The sequence below is a fragment of the Clarias gariepinus genome, chromosome 18 (assembly GCF_024256425.1).
Source record: "Clarias gariepinus isolate MV-2021 ecotype Netherlands chromosome 18, CGAR_prim_01v2, whole genome shotgun sequence".
Taxonomy (NCBI): domain Eukaryota; kingdom Metazoa; phylum Chordata; class Actinopteri; order Siluriformes; family Clariidae; genus Clarias; species Clarias gariepinus.
In genome coordinates this window covers 16248200-16267061 of record NC_071117.1, presented here as the reverse complement: position 1 = coordinate 16267061, position 18862 = coordinate 16248200, and the positions used below count along the sequence as shown (strand labels likewise).

The window sequence follows — 18862 nt, the reverse complement described above, 5'->3', positions numbered from 1 at the left end:
TTGTCCTTTTTTAGTACTTTGTCTATTTTTAGTATTTTTACTACCATGGCAAAAACGGCAATCAAATTCATCATGGATACTTGGGTACAGTATGGATTACTTGGCAGAAAAATAAAATCGCAATGAAAAACAAAATAAAGGAGTATAGATTTGTTACTATAATGTGCTACCCTCTGGTTTCATTACCAATGCAATTTGCTGATTTTTCCCCCCCAAATGTAATTAAAGTGATCAATTGTATTCACACTGTCATAAAGAGGCCGGTTGAGAATACATTTATGATATATCCGCGGAAAATATTTTCACTTTATATCAATGTGCAAACATAAAAAGTGATGTGAAACTGTGTCTAAGTTGTGGCGTGATGGCCTCGATCAACTTGTGATTGATTCATTTTGAGAAACGGTTTTGGGAGAGTTCACATCATGATGGCGGGCTTCTTATAAAACATGTGTGAATAAAGAAGATTGTATAAGCCCACTGCTTGCTTTATTTATTCATAGTATAGAGAAATGTTTCGGTGATGTGCTGCATAGTAAGATTGAGAATGCGCATTGGTCGCTCAGTGGTACGTTTTTCTACTGCCATGTAGCAGTAGTAGTGCCAACAGCTTGGGTTTGATTCCCAGCTCCAAACTGAACCACTGGATGCAGGACATCAATAGTGCTGGTTCTAAGGCCAGATAGTAATGGGATAAAACCAGTGCCATGTGTGGATCAAAGTGTCCACTGTAGCAACATCTTCATGCAATCAATGAAACAAACAACAACAACAACAACAGCAAGAATGAGAAGATGGCAAGAACTTAAATAAACAGTCTAATACTGTAGATGGTTTCTAACATATTGCTGCAAAAATCCCCCTCGGGGCCTGTGTGCATGGAGTTTACATGTTCTCCCTGTGCTTGGTGGGTTTCCTTGAGGTACTCTGATTTCCTCCCATAGTCCAAAATGATTAGACTCACTGGCGTTCTCAGATTGCCTGTAGTGTGGGAGTCCATGTGTAAATGTTGACCAGGGGGTCCTACCACAGTTGTAAAAACCCATTGGCCTCCACAGTCCCTAGTTGGACTACAGAATAGGTTCCTAGATGAATAGATGGATGGAATAACCAATTTACCAATATGGCTTCACTACTTACAGTATTATCTGGCTGCTTATAGAATAGCACTTGGCCCATCACTTCATCACTATTTCAACTGATGTTGATGTTTTATCCAATGCAAAAAATAATGGCAGTGGTTTGGATTATTTAATATATAAACTGAACAAGCACTTATGCTGCTCTTACAACTCATTTAGTCCATTAAAATCTATACATGTATTGTCATAGAAGATAAACTATCTACTTAATATTGGCATACATGATGAGTGTGCAACTGTCTGAGTAACCTGTAGGTCTGTAGTTATGTAAGTCTAAAAAAAAAAAACAGTTTTGTTTAGGCAATAATTCCTGAATACATATTAACAGGTCTGAATTTTGCCCTTGTACGGATGTATAAATAACACGTTTTAATATCAGATCACAAGGCTTTATACACAAGGCTGCAGGCTGCAATTCATGTAAGTAAAGAAGACCTTCTCAAATCCAGCCACATCAAATGATCACCTGTGGGCAGGAGTAAGTTTTGCCCGACCAAATATATATTTTTTATTTTTTATTATTTGCTTTAAAATTATTTAGCGTGTCAAAAAGGCTAAAGTTGTTTTATAATGCCCTACCATAAAGACCAGCTATAAGTATAGACATATATATTCTTGTACTGTAAATGGTGTGTTTATGCATGCGCAGCCGATATCATTAAAGCAGAACTACAAACTTTAAAAAAAGGTTTGTTGGAAGAGACAAACTGTTACTGGCTATTTTAATAAAAAAAAAGATAATACCTGGGGTGTTCAAGTCAAACTAGGACTTTTGATTCGGCAGAATAACAGATCCCGGTTATGACTAATAACTACTTTTACTCATCTATATAGTCCCCTGTTACAATAACACACTTATCCAAATGTTTAAATAGTAGGGCATAAAAGGTTTTACATTATTTTAGTATGCCGGATCACTGCCAGCTTCATGTCTAAAATATTGGCCTCCCAGGATCCCATGAATGTTCATGGGAATGACTGCGGTAGCGCAGAGCCATTATGGCTGGCCTTATTATTCATGGATGTACAGCCTTTTCTTTTAAGATTCAGCGATTCAGTGATGACTCTCATCACTGTACTGTACTTAAAGTCTTCTGTTAAAAAAGTCAATCTGCTTTTTACACCCTCATTCATGAGAAAAGTCCCGGTTTGACTTGAACGCCTCTTGTAATTATTTTAAACAAGATGACCATCAGAGTCTAAAATGTTCAGTAAAATGTTCAGACGTTGCCATTTATCTGGAATTTAACGTAATAATTTCTCACTGAATGTTGGAATTCATTATTAATTCATTATTCATGTCAACCATTATAATTAGGAGTGTCAGAGTGTGCTGTGACGCAATGGGTGATGAGATAAGATGGATAAGAGCGTCCAAAAGTTAATACGGTAGTATGGATTGAGGAGTGCTTGAGGGTTTAAATACAAGGTAACCAAGTCACATTGGAAAAAAAAAAAAAACCTGTCCTAAAAGCTTTGTCCAACTTACAGATAAATTAGACTGCCATAAAATAACTATTATATTACAATTTGGATTTAAACAATGGTTTGTAATAACAAACTCACTCACTAGATGAAACAACATTGCACAGCCTAAGTGGTTCATTATCTTGAGCATCTGCCATTATCAGTCAGGACATGTTCACACAGTGTTGAGGTTGTAACTTTGTATTTGGCTTAAATGTTCTCTCACTTAACCTGGTAACCATGCCTTCAAAGCATAAACCTGATGCAAGTGCTGGTAATAAATTAAAGAAAAGGAAAACGGTTATGATTGAAAATAAAGTGGAAATAATAAAACAATCAGAAAAAGGTGAAATGCCATTTGTTATTAAAAAAGTTATTTTTTTCTAATGTATTATTCTGTTCATAGTGTAACTGAAAGTATTTCCTAAGTGCTTTCTATGCACTAATACTACGTATATAGCCTACTATGAGAAATATTTGACTAACTGGCGTCAATTAAGAACCATATGGGAAGCACCCCGGCTTAATGGTTAGTGCTATCACCTTGCACCTTCAGGATCCGGGCTTGAATCCCAGCCAGGTTCAATTCCCGCCTCTGTGTGCATAGAGTTTGCATGTTGCTTTGGTGGGTTTCCTCTGTGTACTCCGGGTTTCCTCCCACAGGCCAAAGACTAGACTAGACTAATAGATATCGCCAAATTGCCCATGGTGTGTGAATGAGTGTGTACCCCACCTCGTGCCCTAAGTCTCCTGGGATAGGCTCCAGGCCCCCCACGACCCTGTATACAGGAGAAAGGGGTATAGATGAGGAGTTACAAACCGTTCCCGTAAAAGGCTTTATGGATGTACAGCTTTTTATCATTTCTTAACTTTAAGTTTGAAATTCAAGAAATGGTGTCTGGGTTAAGGTTATGGTTTATTTATCTTAAAACCTTACAATTCGGACACTCTTCCTATAAACCTAACAATACTACAGTATACAAACCCATTCTAGACAAAAGTGTGCTTTAATTTTTGTTTAGGGAAGAATCACATATAGCTGAAAGAATAAAAGGATAAAAGTATCTATAAGGAATCATTACAGTCTTTAGTGAGACTGAGCTAGACAGATAATAATGTGGCAGACCTAAGCATTATTGTCCGACATATATTTCTGTGATATGCTCTCGCTCTCGCTCTCTGAGCCTCAGTGTTATATATTATATGTAACTGTCTCACCACCTTTCCGAGGGCAGAAGCACAAATACTAAAAGTAAGTGACACTTTACATCTAAACGCTTCAATCCAAACTTGGGCTGTTTTGCAATGGCTTATATTTTATGGCCAATGTAAATATAATGAGTGCAATTTCTTTAAAAATTAGCTCTTCAAAGCAGTTTTTTTCCCAATTTTCCTTCTTCTCGGGAGTGCATGCTTCTCGATTCCTAGCAGCATTGATGAGTCCCTCCGGGGGACAATTTACAGGAGTGTACGAGAGCATACACAAAACAGAATCACAATATATCTCAGAGATTGACTGAAAATAAAGTGAAAATAGAGAAGGTTCAAGGGAGGAGAAACAAGAGCAACGAAGCAAAACAAACAAGTGGGAGCAGTGGCAGAGAGGTGAAGGCCTAGAGAAGAACAACAGACTATCATCTAATCAATGCAATTCTCTACAGCTCAGGGAGAGAAAAGGTAGAACGAGAGAGAGAGAGAGAGAGCGAGAGAGAGAGAGAGAGAGAATGATAATGATAATAATGATTCCTATATGGAGAAGAACATAATGCCAGGTGATGGTTTGAAAGAATATCAGACAGAATATGTAAATATGATCTGCCCTCTGATCTAGCTGTATAGTCACTGTATGGACTTGGGTGAATTTTGAAAAATGGCTTGCAGAAAAGGGAAAAGGTAGAGATACATAGATAGGGGAGGTTAAATAAAAGAAGCAAAGACAGAAAGGGGAAATAAAGGGAAAATGTTAAAGCAAGATGAACAGGAGGGAAAAAACTATGTGAAGGAAAAAGAAACAGTAAGGTACAAGAGAATCTGGAGAAGAAATATTATTTAAAAAAGACAACGTAGATATAGACAAAAAAGAGAGAAATTGAGTGATGAGAAATAAGAGAAAGAGGATAAGGAAAAAGAATTCATAAGAAATACAAATAGAATAAAGAACCCTTGAGAATTAAAGAAAGTGTTGAGAAAAATACAGTAAGAAATAAAAGAAAAGGAGAGAAAATTAAGTGAAAAATGAGAAATCTAAAGAAAGTCCAAACTGGAACAAGGCATTAGAGAGAGAGAGCAAAAAAAGAGACAAAGAAAGGATGAAAGACAGACATGAACATGGAGACGAAATCACAGTTAGTGGATGAAAGAGAAACAGATGAGCATGAGGTCAAAATGTAAAAAAGGAAAATAAGGAGGAAAGAAAATACAATAGGAGAAATAAAGGCAACACAGAGTGAAAGCTAAAGGGAGGAGGAATGAGAAGAAAATAGTGAAATAATACGTAGGGACAGAGACTGAGAAGCGCAAGAAGAGAAACACATAGAGACATGAGAAGATGGAATGAGAAAAGAACAAAGAGGAAATATTCAACAGAAAGGGAAAACAGAGAGGGAGAAGAAAAGATAAAGAGAAAATCCCGACCCAGACCCGGGGAGACTGGGGGAGTCTGAGGTGAGTGTGAGAGGCACGGTGCTGCTCAGAAGATCTGACCAAGGGAATAAGTCATAACTTATATGTGTGTGTGTGTTTGTGTGTATTGTGTGTGTGTGTGTGTGTGTGTGTGTGTGTGTGTGTGTGTGTGTGTGTGTGTGTGTGTGTGTGTGTCAGTCATGCCTTTCTCTAAGCCTGTGATCTGGTTCTTCAGGGTTTCTCTCTGCTGTTCCACCTCCAGCTTCTGCTCCTCCATCAGGCGAAGCTTCTTCTGAGTGGCCTCCCTTATCTTAGTAAGCTTAGCAATCTCCTGCTTCATCTGACTCACCTCCTCTCTCTCCATCTACACACACACACACGTATACAAGTAAGCTTTAGAGTTTCATTGTCTTTTAGAAATTGATGCTGATGATAATGATGATGATTATTATTATTATTATTATTATTATTATTATAAAGATGTCATGGTGGTGTAGTGGTTACAAGGGTACGACTCCTGCCTTCTGTGTGTGTAAGTTGGACAAAGCTTTTAGGACAGGTTTTTTTTTTGTTTTTCAAATGTGACTCAAACCCTCAAGCACTCCTCAATCCATACTACCGTATTAACTTTTGGACGCTCTTATCCATCTTATCTCATCACCCATTGCGTCACAGCACACTCTGACACTCCTAATTATAATGGTTGACATTAATAATGAATTAATAATAAATTCCAACATTTAGTGAGAAATTATGTTAAATTCCGGATAAATGGCAACGTCTGAACATTTTACTGAACATTTTAGACTCTGATGGTCATCTTGTTTAAAATAATTACAAGAGGCGTTCAAGTCAAACCGGGACTTTTCTCATGAATGAGGGTGTAAAAAGCAGATTGACTTTTTTAACAGAAGACTTTAAGTACAGTACAGGTGTGTGTGTGTGTGTGTGTGTGTGTGTGTGTGTGTGTGTGTGTGTGTGTGTGTGCCCTTAGAACTCTGCCTCATGCCGAGGTCTGCTGAGATTCTATAATAATAATAATAATAATAATAATATTATTGTTATTATTTAATAATATAATTAAATATTATTATATTAAAATGATAATATTAATATGAAAAGTCTTCACACATGGGGGAAATAAGCATGACGAAGAAGTTACATCCATAATTATTTCTAACTATTTGTGAATAAAGTTGCATTTTACAAAACAGTGTTACATATGGGACGCCCTGTAGCAATAATTTATTGTTGTCCAAATTGCAGCAGATGGCTTTCCTTTGTTTTAGATTGAAAGAACAAATGAGAAAAAAAAAGTAATTTCATCTCAGTTTGAATCATTGAATCATTATTACTTTATGAAAGTATAAACGCAAAACAAATATAAATTTTATATAAAAGTGTTTTAGCGGATAATTACTATCTCTGCATATTAAATTATATTTGGACCAACCATGGTGCCTGGTTAGGTTTTTTTTTAGTTTTATCCCCATCACCTTTTATTAATAATAATCATCATCAAAATGACAAAACAGAACACTAAACGGATGTCGAATTATCATGGACGTTAACTCTGTTGTGACAGATAGTTTACCAGTCTGGCCGTACATGTAAATAAATCCCAAATGTAATCATCATATTAACTGTTAATGATTGAAAATGTTTACTTTGCTTTTTTTCATGATTATGTGTCACATGCTTAATTGAGAGGCTTTGTCTATAATTTCTTTTTACTGAGAATCTTTTAGCAATATTAATTTAAATTAAATAGCTAATGGAGGCACCGCTGTAACACGATTTATTTTTAAATTGTGTTTTTCTATTAATCCTTAACAAATTAAAAATGTTTCTCCATACTTTATGATAAACATTCAGTTTAATGGGTTCAATTTTTTTATTGTTCCAATTGTATTCATTTCATGGAAGAATTTTAAAGAGACTTTAATTTAAATTTAACATTAAGAAAGGACAGATGTCTCGAGACTTTACAATATTGTATTCGATGTTGTGGAAAAAACAATTCAAGCAAAAAATTGCAAATCTTCACTGTTTAAAGTTACACTTAAGGATGCCATATTATATTTATTTTATGACTTATACTACTTATTTTTGTTACCAAGTTAATTGCATAAATCTTAGAGATTTCCAAAGTGTGTGTGTTAAACAGCGCTCAAGTTATGCGTCAGTTTCTAAGGATCTAATCTTCCAACTGTGCTAATTTATTGTATTTGCTTTAAATGCAAATAAGCTAAGTGCATTATTTTAGCCAGGCCACATGGTGGCGTAGCGGTTAGCACTGTCACCTTCCACCTCCAGGGTCGAGGGTTCAATTTCCACCATGGAGTTTGCATGAAGTTTCAGTGAGTTTCCTCCGGGTTCTCCGGTTTCATCCCACAGTCCAAAGACAAGTAGATTAGACTAAATAGAGTGCACAAATTGCCTAGCAAATGCGAACACAGGAGACTGGACTTCCCCATAAACTGGTGGGAATTTAATTGATATTTATATAAGGATCTAGATTTTATTCTCGATTAAAAGTGATTAAAAAGTGCCTTATGTATACCATGTGCCCGATAATGTTGCGAAACATCCAGAGCTCTTGTTCTCTCATACAGTACATACTACAGTAGTTATAAACAGTTCTTCCTTCTTGTTCATCCTCTTAAAGTGGATCAGACGATAGAAATACAGCAGTCCTGAGACTGAAACGCTGGTTAAAAAGTGCAACCTCCTCTGTCTGTGCCATTACAAAGCACTAACCTATGAGACTCCTTCCAGAGATGAGACTCCACATAGGTTATGTGAAGCGCCCACGGTATACTGTAAGTCCCTGTTACTATAGAAACAATAACATACAAGAATAAGGCACCTAATACAAACATCATGTTCATGTTACAGCTGGGAATTCTGTCTGAGCTGCGTGGTTATATAAAAGTAATGCACAACTCCGGACCATAGAAATCAAGAATTCGACCTCGCTCTGGTTTATTTCCCCCTTAATAAGCCTTATGTTATATATGTACGAAAAAGTCAACACCTTCTAACCAATCAGATTTAAGAATCTATAACAGGCAGCAGATGCGTCTTGTAGGAAGATAAGTACTTTATGAACGTAATAACGTCAGATCATGTTTAGAAGCATAAACCGCTGGCTCTTATCATCTGCACTTATACAATACGTCTCCACATGATACCAGACCCGCCCCCCCCCCCCCCCCCATCTTATTATGTCATACACTTCTCTCCGTACGGCTGGGTGACTGAGCCGAGCCTGGTATAACTATGAAAAAGCCATAATTGCATAACATTTCCATATAGAGAGTCTGCGCAGAGGAATGCAGCTCGGTCATGCTTGTGTGTTGTTGAATGTGTTTGTGCAGTGCCCCCTTGTGGCACATTACAGCATTTACTGTCTTAAGCACCTACTGTACAGTCAGGATTTCACACAGGATGAATTAGGTACGAATTAAATATTAATATCTGCTTGAGAGGTTTTTGTGCTCTGCACTTTTTTTTCCCTTTGCTTCAAACAAAGGCGAAAGGGGTTAATAGTTCAAAATACTCCACTTATAAAGTGTAGTAGGTTTTTTTTTAATATATATATATATATTTTTCAATGAACAATAAATGGACAATTATAGGACACCAGTTTGTTACATTTTGCATAAAACTAAAGAAGTAAAAACAGAGATCTTTAACATACAAGGTGTGTGTGTGTGTGTGTGTGCGTGCGTGCGTGCGTGCGTGCGTGCGTGTGTGTGTGTGCATTTATTTCTCAATAGCTATGGCAAGAAAAAAAAAAAAAGACGTCAGGGATATTCAACCCTAAGTGCTATACTCTACAATAAAATTGTACACACACACTTTTATGCTCTGCCCAAAATGCAAGAATGCCCCTATGGATTTTAATAAAAGTACCAATGTAAACTGGAACAACAGGAATCCGCAGCATGATATCTAGACAATGTTTTTTTTTTTTATTATTATATTTTGTTTTCACAATCATTAATATTTAAGCTGTATGAATATTCTTTTAGTCAAAGTACTTGTAGTTGTTATTTTATGTTAAAATAGTTTATGTTCTAGTTTCCAAATTGCCCCTAGTATGTGCATGTTGATCAGAGGTTTTACCAAGGTGGTATAAATAGGAATAAATACAATGCTCACCACTGGTCCCTATCTGGGCCCAGGAGGTTCCTGGATGAATGGATGGATGGATGGACATAGGGTGTTGTAATATAAAAATGCATTCCATAGTACTAGGCCAGGATTTGGTTGTTGTTATTGTTGTTGTTGTTGATGTTGTGGATAACAGGACGCTCCTATTTCCAAGTTTTTCACCGTTCTCCATTATTTTAATATGTTAAACAATAAAATATGAAATTAATTGTTTTGAACCATGTCGCTCATTCTACCGATCCTCACACGTGTGTTTGTGTGTACAGGTACCTTCAGTTCAGAGGCTCGTTGGTTATTTTCGTAGGTAAGCTGCTCCAAGCCGAGCGAATTCTGTTCATTCTCGTGCTGGAGTTTAGTGTTGCGTACTTGCAGCTGCTCCAGCTCCTTAGAGACTCTCTCGTTCAGAATCTGTCACACACACACACACACGCACACGCACCACAAATTAAATACAGGGCTCAGTGGGACAGGCCGAGTGTGTAGGTTAGTGTAAGAATGTGTCAGGGTTTCTGGGAACATGTTCGTGTCTATGTGGAAGGCCGGTCTGTAAGCATGTGTGTGTAATTGGTGTACCGGGGGGGGTTCGGTATGTTGGTGGTTTGCATTTAACCCTTTGTGAAAACCAAAAAGATCTAAAAGGTAGATTCAGATTTTTCTTCATATGTGGCCTTTTATCGGATATATTTTTCGACAGGTGGTCATGAGACCTTAAACAAGAACGGGCAGATTGGAATACAAGCAACATTTTTGCCTACAGCTGCTGCTAAAACAGTTATAGCGTGGTGTCTTCCTTCCTCCTTCTGGACCTCAACATATACACCCGACTAGCTGCTTGCTGTCCTCCATACTGTACTAAAACCTCCAGCATATGTTTGCTAAAACATCAGCCATCATTTGAAATAAGCGAGCGTTCACACAAATATGCCGTGCTTTAACCCCGATGGTGCAAGCCGAGACGTATGGATGTGCACATGCTTGAGGTCAACATTAGAATCTAATAAAAGTCATGACATCCAATTCAATGTGACCGAAAAAATCTGACCTGAACAATGTGTCCTGTAAAGTGAATGTGCCCTTATTGGCCTCATAAAGATAGAATAGTATCAGATGTCTTCACATTCACCCCATTAACAGTTACCACATTATTTGTCTTATTAATTTAATCAGGGCTTTACCTTTTGCTCATGAAGCTGCTGCTCCATCCTCTGCTGTTCATCACTCCCACGCTGGCATTGTGCATTTAAACTTTTCATTTCCAGCTGCTGGACTTCAACATCTGCACGAAGCTGTTTCAGCTCCTTCTCCAGCTTCTCTTTCTGGCGGGTCTCCCTCGAGCACTCGTTCTGACGGACCTGGATGTCCTGCTGCAGCTGAAATAAAGTGCATTCATATCTGTAGGATAACTGTTTTGATTAAAATGAACTTATTTATATCGGTTTGTGAATTATTCGTTTCCAATGATATAAACGAAAACATACAGTATTGATCTCCGTAAGTGAAATAACATTTGTATGATCTATTCAGAAAAATCCTTACTCCTTACTATATATATATATATATATAGATATATATAGATATATATATAATTTTCTTACTCCTTACTATATATATAGCCTATATATTTTTTTTAACTATATTCACCTTCACCTTTACATCAACCCAAGCAATAAAAATTAGGTAAAGAATAATAATATTGATGTTCTAATAATAGACAACCCACCTCTCCCGGATGTTCTGGGAGAGTCCCGCATATTAATAGCATTTCCCTAATCTCTGCAAATATCCTAATAATCTCTCTATTTTTTTTTTAGTTAGAGCAAATTAACAAAACTTTCAGCTTTTTCTATAATTGAACATATTGTTTGTTTATAGCTTTATGATGTGTAAACAAATCCACAAACAGAATTTACCTGTATTTCTCTATATAATCTCCTGCTTCACTTATGCACTTCCATGTGTTTCAGTATTGCTTGAATACCATTAAGACATACTTGTCGGACTGCCGGCTTCATGTCTAAGATGCTGGCCTCCCAGGAACTCCATTATAAAGTTTAATGGCCCAAGCATGTGGAAATGGCTTGAAACGATGTCAAGGCTTTACAGGGGAACTTCTCAAAAATCAACCACTGCACATTTTCAGCCCATTCACTGTCACACTTTCACGGCATCCATCTAGTAACTCAGTTTACCAGACTACCTGATTACTGGCAACAGCACCCAATTTAAAAGAGACTCTATGCCATAGTTCAGTGCGAAGTATTTCAGGCCTAGCCTGACTTTACCAAGCTGTTGTTTAACTGTGACGTTTTGGATTGTCTGTTAAATAAACCAACGCTGATCTGCACTTGCATTTCTTTACCACCTTTACTAGTGTTGTGACATTCACAAGAAGTGTCTTGCACACAAATATTTTATATATAACGGATTTTAAAAAGTGCATGCATGTAAACTTTTCCTGCTACTGTTACAGAAAACTAATCAACACCTCATGACCAATCTGAATTGAGAACTTAACAATGGTGTTACGGTATATAATGAATGTTATTGAAACGAGGTCTGTCATGATGGCCTTTTCATTCTGCTCAAGATGCTAATGATGTTAAACAAATGCTCACTTTGCAAGAGATAATGATTCCTACGCTAGACTTCCTGAGAAGAGCTAAACACCATCGCCCTCACTTGAACTAATTATCGAAGTGGATGTTTCTTAGAAACAATATAGAAACAGGTGTGTATTGTGACCTCTGGTTATTCTCAGGCATTTGAATAGAAACTGTGTAGCAGGATAGCAAGCTGATGAAATGATCAGAAGAGTGACACCAAAATGGAAGCATGTCACTGAAATTGAATCTGGAGTGTAAGATTCAGAGGTTAGATTTCGGTGCATACTTTTTTCTTCTTTTTTTTTTCTTTTTTTTTTCTCATGCATGCGATCTCCATCCTCTTTGAAATGTAATATTGCTATCCTGTGACCATCCACGCCAAGCATCCAATCAATTCTCCCTCACTGTTGTGCTTGGTAAACAAAACAGAAAGTACTTTTTGCTCCCCTACCAGCCTACCAACAAGGGAGTCATATCTCATCATAATGCCAAGGCCAAGTGTTTCCTTTGTTAGCTTTTCAGTCTCTGTTTAGCCAGAAAAATGATGTATGGCAAATAAAATCTCCTTTTCAGAACTAATGTTTCGGATTTAAATGATTACTGAACCATGCAAACATTTCCGTTATTGATTTGCCAACTAAATAAGGGTGCTATAGATGAAACACTAAATACTGCTGAGCGGCAAAATAAGTCTTTCTGGCCATAAAGCATGATTAAAATTCTATGGAAATCCAATGAGCTCCAATGCCGTTGAACTAACACTGTAGAATATTATCCAGAAGAACAAGGAGTGCAAATAAATAAATAAAAAAGTCTCACCGAAATTAAAACCTAAATCAAAACCTTTCTATCTGCATTAGACAAAAGCGTTTGTGTAATTGCAAACATAAGTAGCATTACTGTCACTGTAATCAAATCCCATATCGAAGTCTTGCATGAATATTTTTGCTTCCAAGGCACAGAGGTCACTTAATCCGAGTGTGTCCATGATTTATAATTTTTGTATTCTATTCAGAAGATGGCTTTGTTTTGCAAAGGAACATTTTGTCTACAGTGTGTATATGCAAATGTCCTTATACAGTATTATTTGCAAAAGTCTTGAGGTGCCTCTAATTTTTATGTTTATTAAATATATACATAAAAAAATGGGAACAAATTTTAAATTTAAGAAGGTCAGGTACTGGGACTGGAGGGTCAAAAAGTCCTGCAGGGAGCCTGGAGAACTATTCCACAAGACTACATTAAAAATACAAAATACGATGGCTCTTTGGGAGCATCATATGAAGAAATGATGGGGTGTCCTATCCACCAGCCACTACAATAGAAAGCACAATATACTGTATACCAGCACAATATATAATATCAAGCAGATACAGTTTAGTTTCACTTACAACCGTTTTTAAATGATTAAAGGGCTGCTACAGTAGGAAAAAAGTGGAGATGCCCCATTCATTAGAAAGGTCACTCTTTACAGCTACTGTATAGTGAGCAGAAAAGCAGATCAGAACACACAACACACCAATGCTCGAGGTATAGAGTACCAATCTGCCCTCAAGTTTGGATTTATGTTTCTACATTCTCGAACAATACTAGAGATTTTAAAACTATAAAATAACATATATGGGATTCGATAATTATGTAACAAAAACAACAGTGAGTTATTATTATAATGCACACAGGGTCAGCCGTTCTGGCTTGTCAGTATTGTCAAGTGCATTTGCAAAACCCATTAAGTACCATAATGAAACAGCCTCTCATGAAGACCATCCCAGGAAAGTGAGACCTCTAAAACTTTTAGAGTTCTCAGTCTCAGAAATCACCAATTAACAAACAGCACCTCGGATTAGAGCCGTTATAAAGGATTTAGATAAGTAGCGTAAGTAGCAAATGCATTTTAATATCAACTGTTCAAATGAGAGTATTGCATATTTTAGATGCATTCAGCATTGTTTTACAGTGTAGAAAGAAATAACAATCAGGACATGGAATTAGAAGGCGTGTCCAAACTTTTGACTGGTAGTGCATGTACAGTACGGTACTACACACACCAAGCAGCAGGAGGATTTCATCTGGGGCTACAATGAGAACGGATTCACCAACATACAGAGATTTGAAGTTCAGAAAAATGTTTACAAAGACCCATTTTTTATTATTATTATTATTTATTACTAGAACCTTATTTCTTCCTGGTTTGATACTAAATCTTGGACTTTATTTTCAAGTTTAGTCTTTGTTATTTGACTTTCACATTTCTTTTTGCACTATTATGTATTCAGCAATTACAATGAAGAAACCAGGAAAGTAAGGGTCTTGGTCTTGGCTCACTGATGGCTTGTATTCATTTAAGGGGGTTAAAATACCTGTAAGATGGTTTCCTGGGCCTTCATGTTCGCCTCCTCTGCCTCGTTCTGCTTGGTCGTGGCCTTTTCAAAATTGTCTCGGAGAGTCACCAGCTCTGAGAGCAGCTCGTCTCTCTCAACCGTCAACCGCTCCTTGATTTTCAATAGATCGCCCACGCTGCAAAACAAAAGCCCATTCAGAGCACTTAGACATGGCTTTTTAGCACAGCCGAAGCGTCAATTAGCACTTGGACGACATGCTGCACTGGGTTCTAAGAATCATGCGTACAAGCTGCTTACATGAGCATGACTAAAATCCATTTAACAGTTGGTTTCATACTGATTTGTACTGTGTGTATTCTTCCTGCGGTTCTGAGCATTACGATCAAGAAAGTTTTATGAATTAAACAGTTCAGTGCGAAAGTTTGCTTAAAAGTTGTCAAACCGTATTTTACACCTTTCTGTGTATTATTGAGCTATCTCATGGTATCCTCATGGTTTCATCTTATTTGCCACATCTTTTAATTTATATAGTAGAAAAAAACCAATAGGAGTTGAGAATACTGAATGAAAGTCTGAATATATTAAACCTGACATCTTTAGGGTATTGGGCCACCTAGTGGTTGAGATGTGTATTGTTTGCCATAGGCGTGCTGTAGCTATGGCGGATTATTCCGGAAGAAGTGAGTCAGCAAAAATTTTAGTGGCATGAAGTCGCAATAATGAAAAGATAACAAACACACAGCCAAGTGTCTACTGCACCTGGCCAATGACAATGCTGTGACTCTTACCTGAAACCTTGTGTAACGTAAGAGATAAATCTTTAGGGGTAAAAAGAGTTCACAACATTGAATGAATGTCTGAATATGTTAAATAACATTGATGGGGTTTTTTGATGACCAGGTAAACATTAACTTCAAAAATTTGACAAGTTATATAATAATACTTATAGAAAATATAAAATAATTCTACAAACTTCGATAATTTCTTTGATTGTGTAAAGCTGCTTTGCGACAATGTCAATTGTGAAAATTGCTATACAAATAAAATGTAATTAAATTAATTAATTCATTTTGTAATTCACATAAATGTACTCATTCTCGCTGATATTCAGTATCGTGCCTTGTATCACATTCCATATTTTAGAACAAATAATACATTTTATGATTTGTACTGTAACTGTAAATGTTATGTTTGGACTAACTGTAATTATTTTACCCCACACACTCACCTCTGCGCTTCAGCTGTGGATAAAACAGCTCCTTGCTCAACAAGTGCAGTAAGACTGTCGATTTCCTGCTGTAGAGTTTTAATAGTTTCTTTAGCCCTCTTCTCCTTCTCATGAGCCGCATCCAGCATTTCCCAAGCCTTATCGATTTCCTACAAAAACAGAAATTAGGTTTACATTAAAGCATACTGTATAATTTACTATGATTATAAATACTGTCATCTTGACATTAATTGCTATCTTAAGTAATAAGCAAGCATTTTTACCTAAATGTTCTTAAGGTTACACTTTTTCACACATTTTTTTCTCCATCATTTCTTGTGTTTTTGTTTTTTGCTGGTTTGCATTTATTAAGCTGAGGTGAGATTCCCCCAAAGATAAACATTTCTGACATTCTGTTGTATTTATTAAAGACAAGGATCACCTGTATGATCAAATCATTTCCCCTTTTCATTCAGAAGAAAAGATGGATGGATTTGGTTTAAAGAAAATAGCACTGGTGCGGTCATTACTGTATATTTTATTTGTTTTTATGCTCTGTCTTTGCGCCCTTTGATGTGCATTTTGAATTGTTTGTTAGTTTAGTACGTTGTGTTTTGGGTGTCCTCTGAATGCCATTGGTTCCTTTGGACTATAATCAGATATATTTCAACTGGAGTATGCAGGCATTTATTCCCCTCACTATAAAGCCAAGGTTCATTCTAGTTGTTGTACAGTATTTGTTGATGTGCTGTCCTTTTTGTCTTCATAATAAGCTTTTATAAATGCAAAGCTGTGATATTAGTATTAGTAAAAATAAAAATGACTTTATTTGAATTATTTACCCTTAATTCACAGTGGGCGCCTATTCATGTTGGCAGTGCATGCAAGATCTAATGTAATACAGTTAAACATATAACTTTTATTATATTATATTTACTGCATATAGTAAATACTGTATTTTCTCTGTGTTTACTTAGTACTAAAGTACTGGCTCACTTGTGTTTTTTGTTTTTTTTTATGTTTTAGCACCTATTTAAACTCACTGATGTCAAAGAGCGTTGTATTGACTTCTGGGAAAACCTTTTACATTCCCTGGTAGCATTATGTTAAGCATTAGACTCGCCTACAGATATTTCTGGGTTTACGTTCTTAACCGAACCATGTTAGATGGGAGAGTTTGTTGGGAAAATGTTATGAACTTATTGAAGTTATTTTAAATAAATTACCAATTTAAATAAAATACATGATAGCTCTAAGCACTGTTTTAATTATGTGTCTCTTTAGTTTAAACTAAAAAGACATATACAGTATCCTATCCTATCCCAGGGGCCTACCCCAGGGAACTCAGGCAAAAGCCAAGGTACATCTTAGATCGCTTATACACAAATGCAATTTGGAGACACCAATCAGACTACGCTGCATGTGTTTGGACGATGGGAGGAAACTGAAGTACCTGGAGGAAAACCATTAAGCATGGGAAAAATCCACATACACAGACCAAACCTGAAGGTTTAAAGCCACTGCGCCGTCTGAACCAGATCACTCACTCATTCATATTCTATACTGCTATATCCTGTATACAGGGTCGCGGAGGGTCTGGAGTCTATACCAGGATCCTTAGGTCACAAGGCGGAATATGCCTTGGATGGGGTCCCAATCCATTGCAGGACACACACATGCACACTTTTTTGGAAAGCCAATTAGCTTAACCTGCATGTATTTTGACTGTTGGAGGAAACCAGAGTACCTGAAGGAAACCCACCAAGCATGGGGAGCACATACAAACTTCATGCACACAGAGGCGGGAATCGAACCTGGCTAGGAATCGAACCCTGACCCTGCAGGTGCAGTGAAACAGTGCTAAGCCTTGGAGAAGATGATAATGTTGCAAAAAACAACATATTTTCACTGAATATGAAAGTCACGTCATCAATGAATAAATCAGACAGTTTAAATCTAATTAAGGATTTGTTTATTTGCTCTTTTTAAATTAAAATTCTCATCATTTTACATTTATTAAAATCGTAATCTCTTACCCACAATCTTTTTCCGCCAATGATAAAGTTTCTATTTTTTTCTCTTTTTTTTCTTATACTATACCTTTTTAAGTGACATAATGGTGGTTTGGTCTTCGTGTGAGAGCTTCAGGGCCGCTTCCACTTTGACAGAATTGCTGCTTATCTCTGCTTTCAGCTCTCGGCATTTTGTCATCAGCCTCTTCTCGTTCTCATGTGATTTTTTCAGGGATGTGAGGAGCTTTTCATATTCCACAGTGAATTTCTCAAGACTCTTCTCTCCCACCAGTTCATTCAGGACATCCTGGAACTCCTTCTCCAGTGCATCAAAGGATCTTTCTTCCATCGACGGCTTCTCGGCTTTCTCCTACAACATGAGCACATGAAATGAATTGGGAGCTACTTCTAAATTTTTCTGTATGGACACAGTTACAATATAATCCTGTAAGGTTAAGGTTGATTTGCTTATTTTATGATTGGCGTAAAACTGAATGAACTTGGAGCTTGAGAATAAGGTACGGGGGAATGGCTTTTAAATTTATCATTTATTAGATTATTAGATTTATTAATTTGTGTAAGGCTCTGCAGCATGATTAATATACTATAAACCATATAACCCTGACTATGGAGATATGATAATTCAATAATGGCTAAATCATGTGAACATTAGGGAGCACCCAACAGTGGAGGATGGAATTACTTAATCTTCATAGAGAAAAATAATAAACCTATTATTATACCTTTTATAAAAGTAATCAGGTTATCTTATCCATCATATATATATATAAGATCTTCACACTGAGACTATAAAGGTACCAAATAAATACAATGTAGACATACAGTATAAAAGATAAACCTTTTTTTGCAAGATTATAAGTTGGCAAACATTACTTTGTCATCTATCTGACTGCTGTCCTGTCTAAGCTCTAACGTACTTTAGTTAAAAACTGCCTTTACAGAATCTGTTACTGTTTCCTTCGTTACAGCTCTATCTTAGCCATGTTTCTTCCTGAAATATTATAATGACTAATGACCCCTTTAGGAAATGTTCAGAAATATTTGTGAAAATATTTTACATTAAAAAACATTCATTTCCAATGCATTCATTTAAGGTGGTTTGCCATGTTACTGTTTATGAATTGCTTTAATTCAGCCATTTAAATGATTATAAATTCATAGTGATTGTTGGAGGTAAAATAAATGACTGAATGTTGTAATTGTTGTTGTTGCAAATGAATTATATGATGTTTCTCAAAAAATGTCTAAATGTGTGCTCAGTTTTACT

General features: G+C 36.5%; 1 protein-coding gene across 1 annotated transcript in view; it reads right to left on the bottom strand.

Annotated features, from left to right (window-relative positions):
- The window catches only part of cfap58 (cilia and flagella associated protein 58), a 132336-nt gene extending 114383 nt beyond the window's left edge, over positions 1 to 17953 (bottom strand). Inside the window, 6 exon segments of the mRNA XM_053477311.1 lie at positions 5436 to 5595; positions 9681 to 9818; positions 10586 to 10780; positions 14374 to 14530; positions 15584 to 15732; positions 17663 to 17953. Of these exon segments, the coding sequence (XP_053333286.1) occupies positions 5436 to 5595; positions 9681 to 9818; positions 10586 to 10780; positions 14374 to 14530; positions 15584 to 15732; positions 17663 to 17953 (1090 nt within the window).
- Between the last annotated feature and the right edge of the window lie 909 nt (positions 17954 to 18862).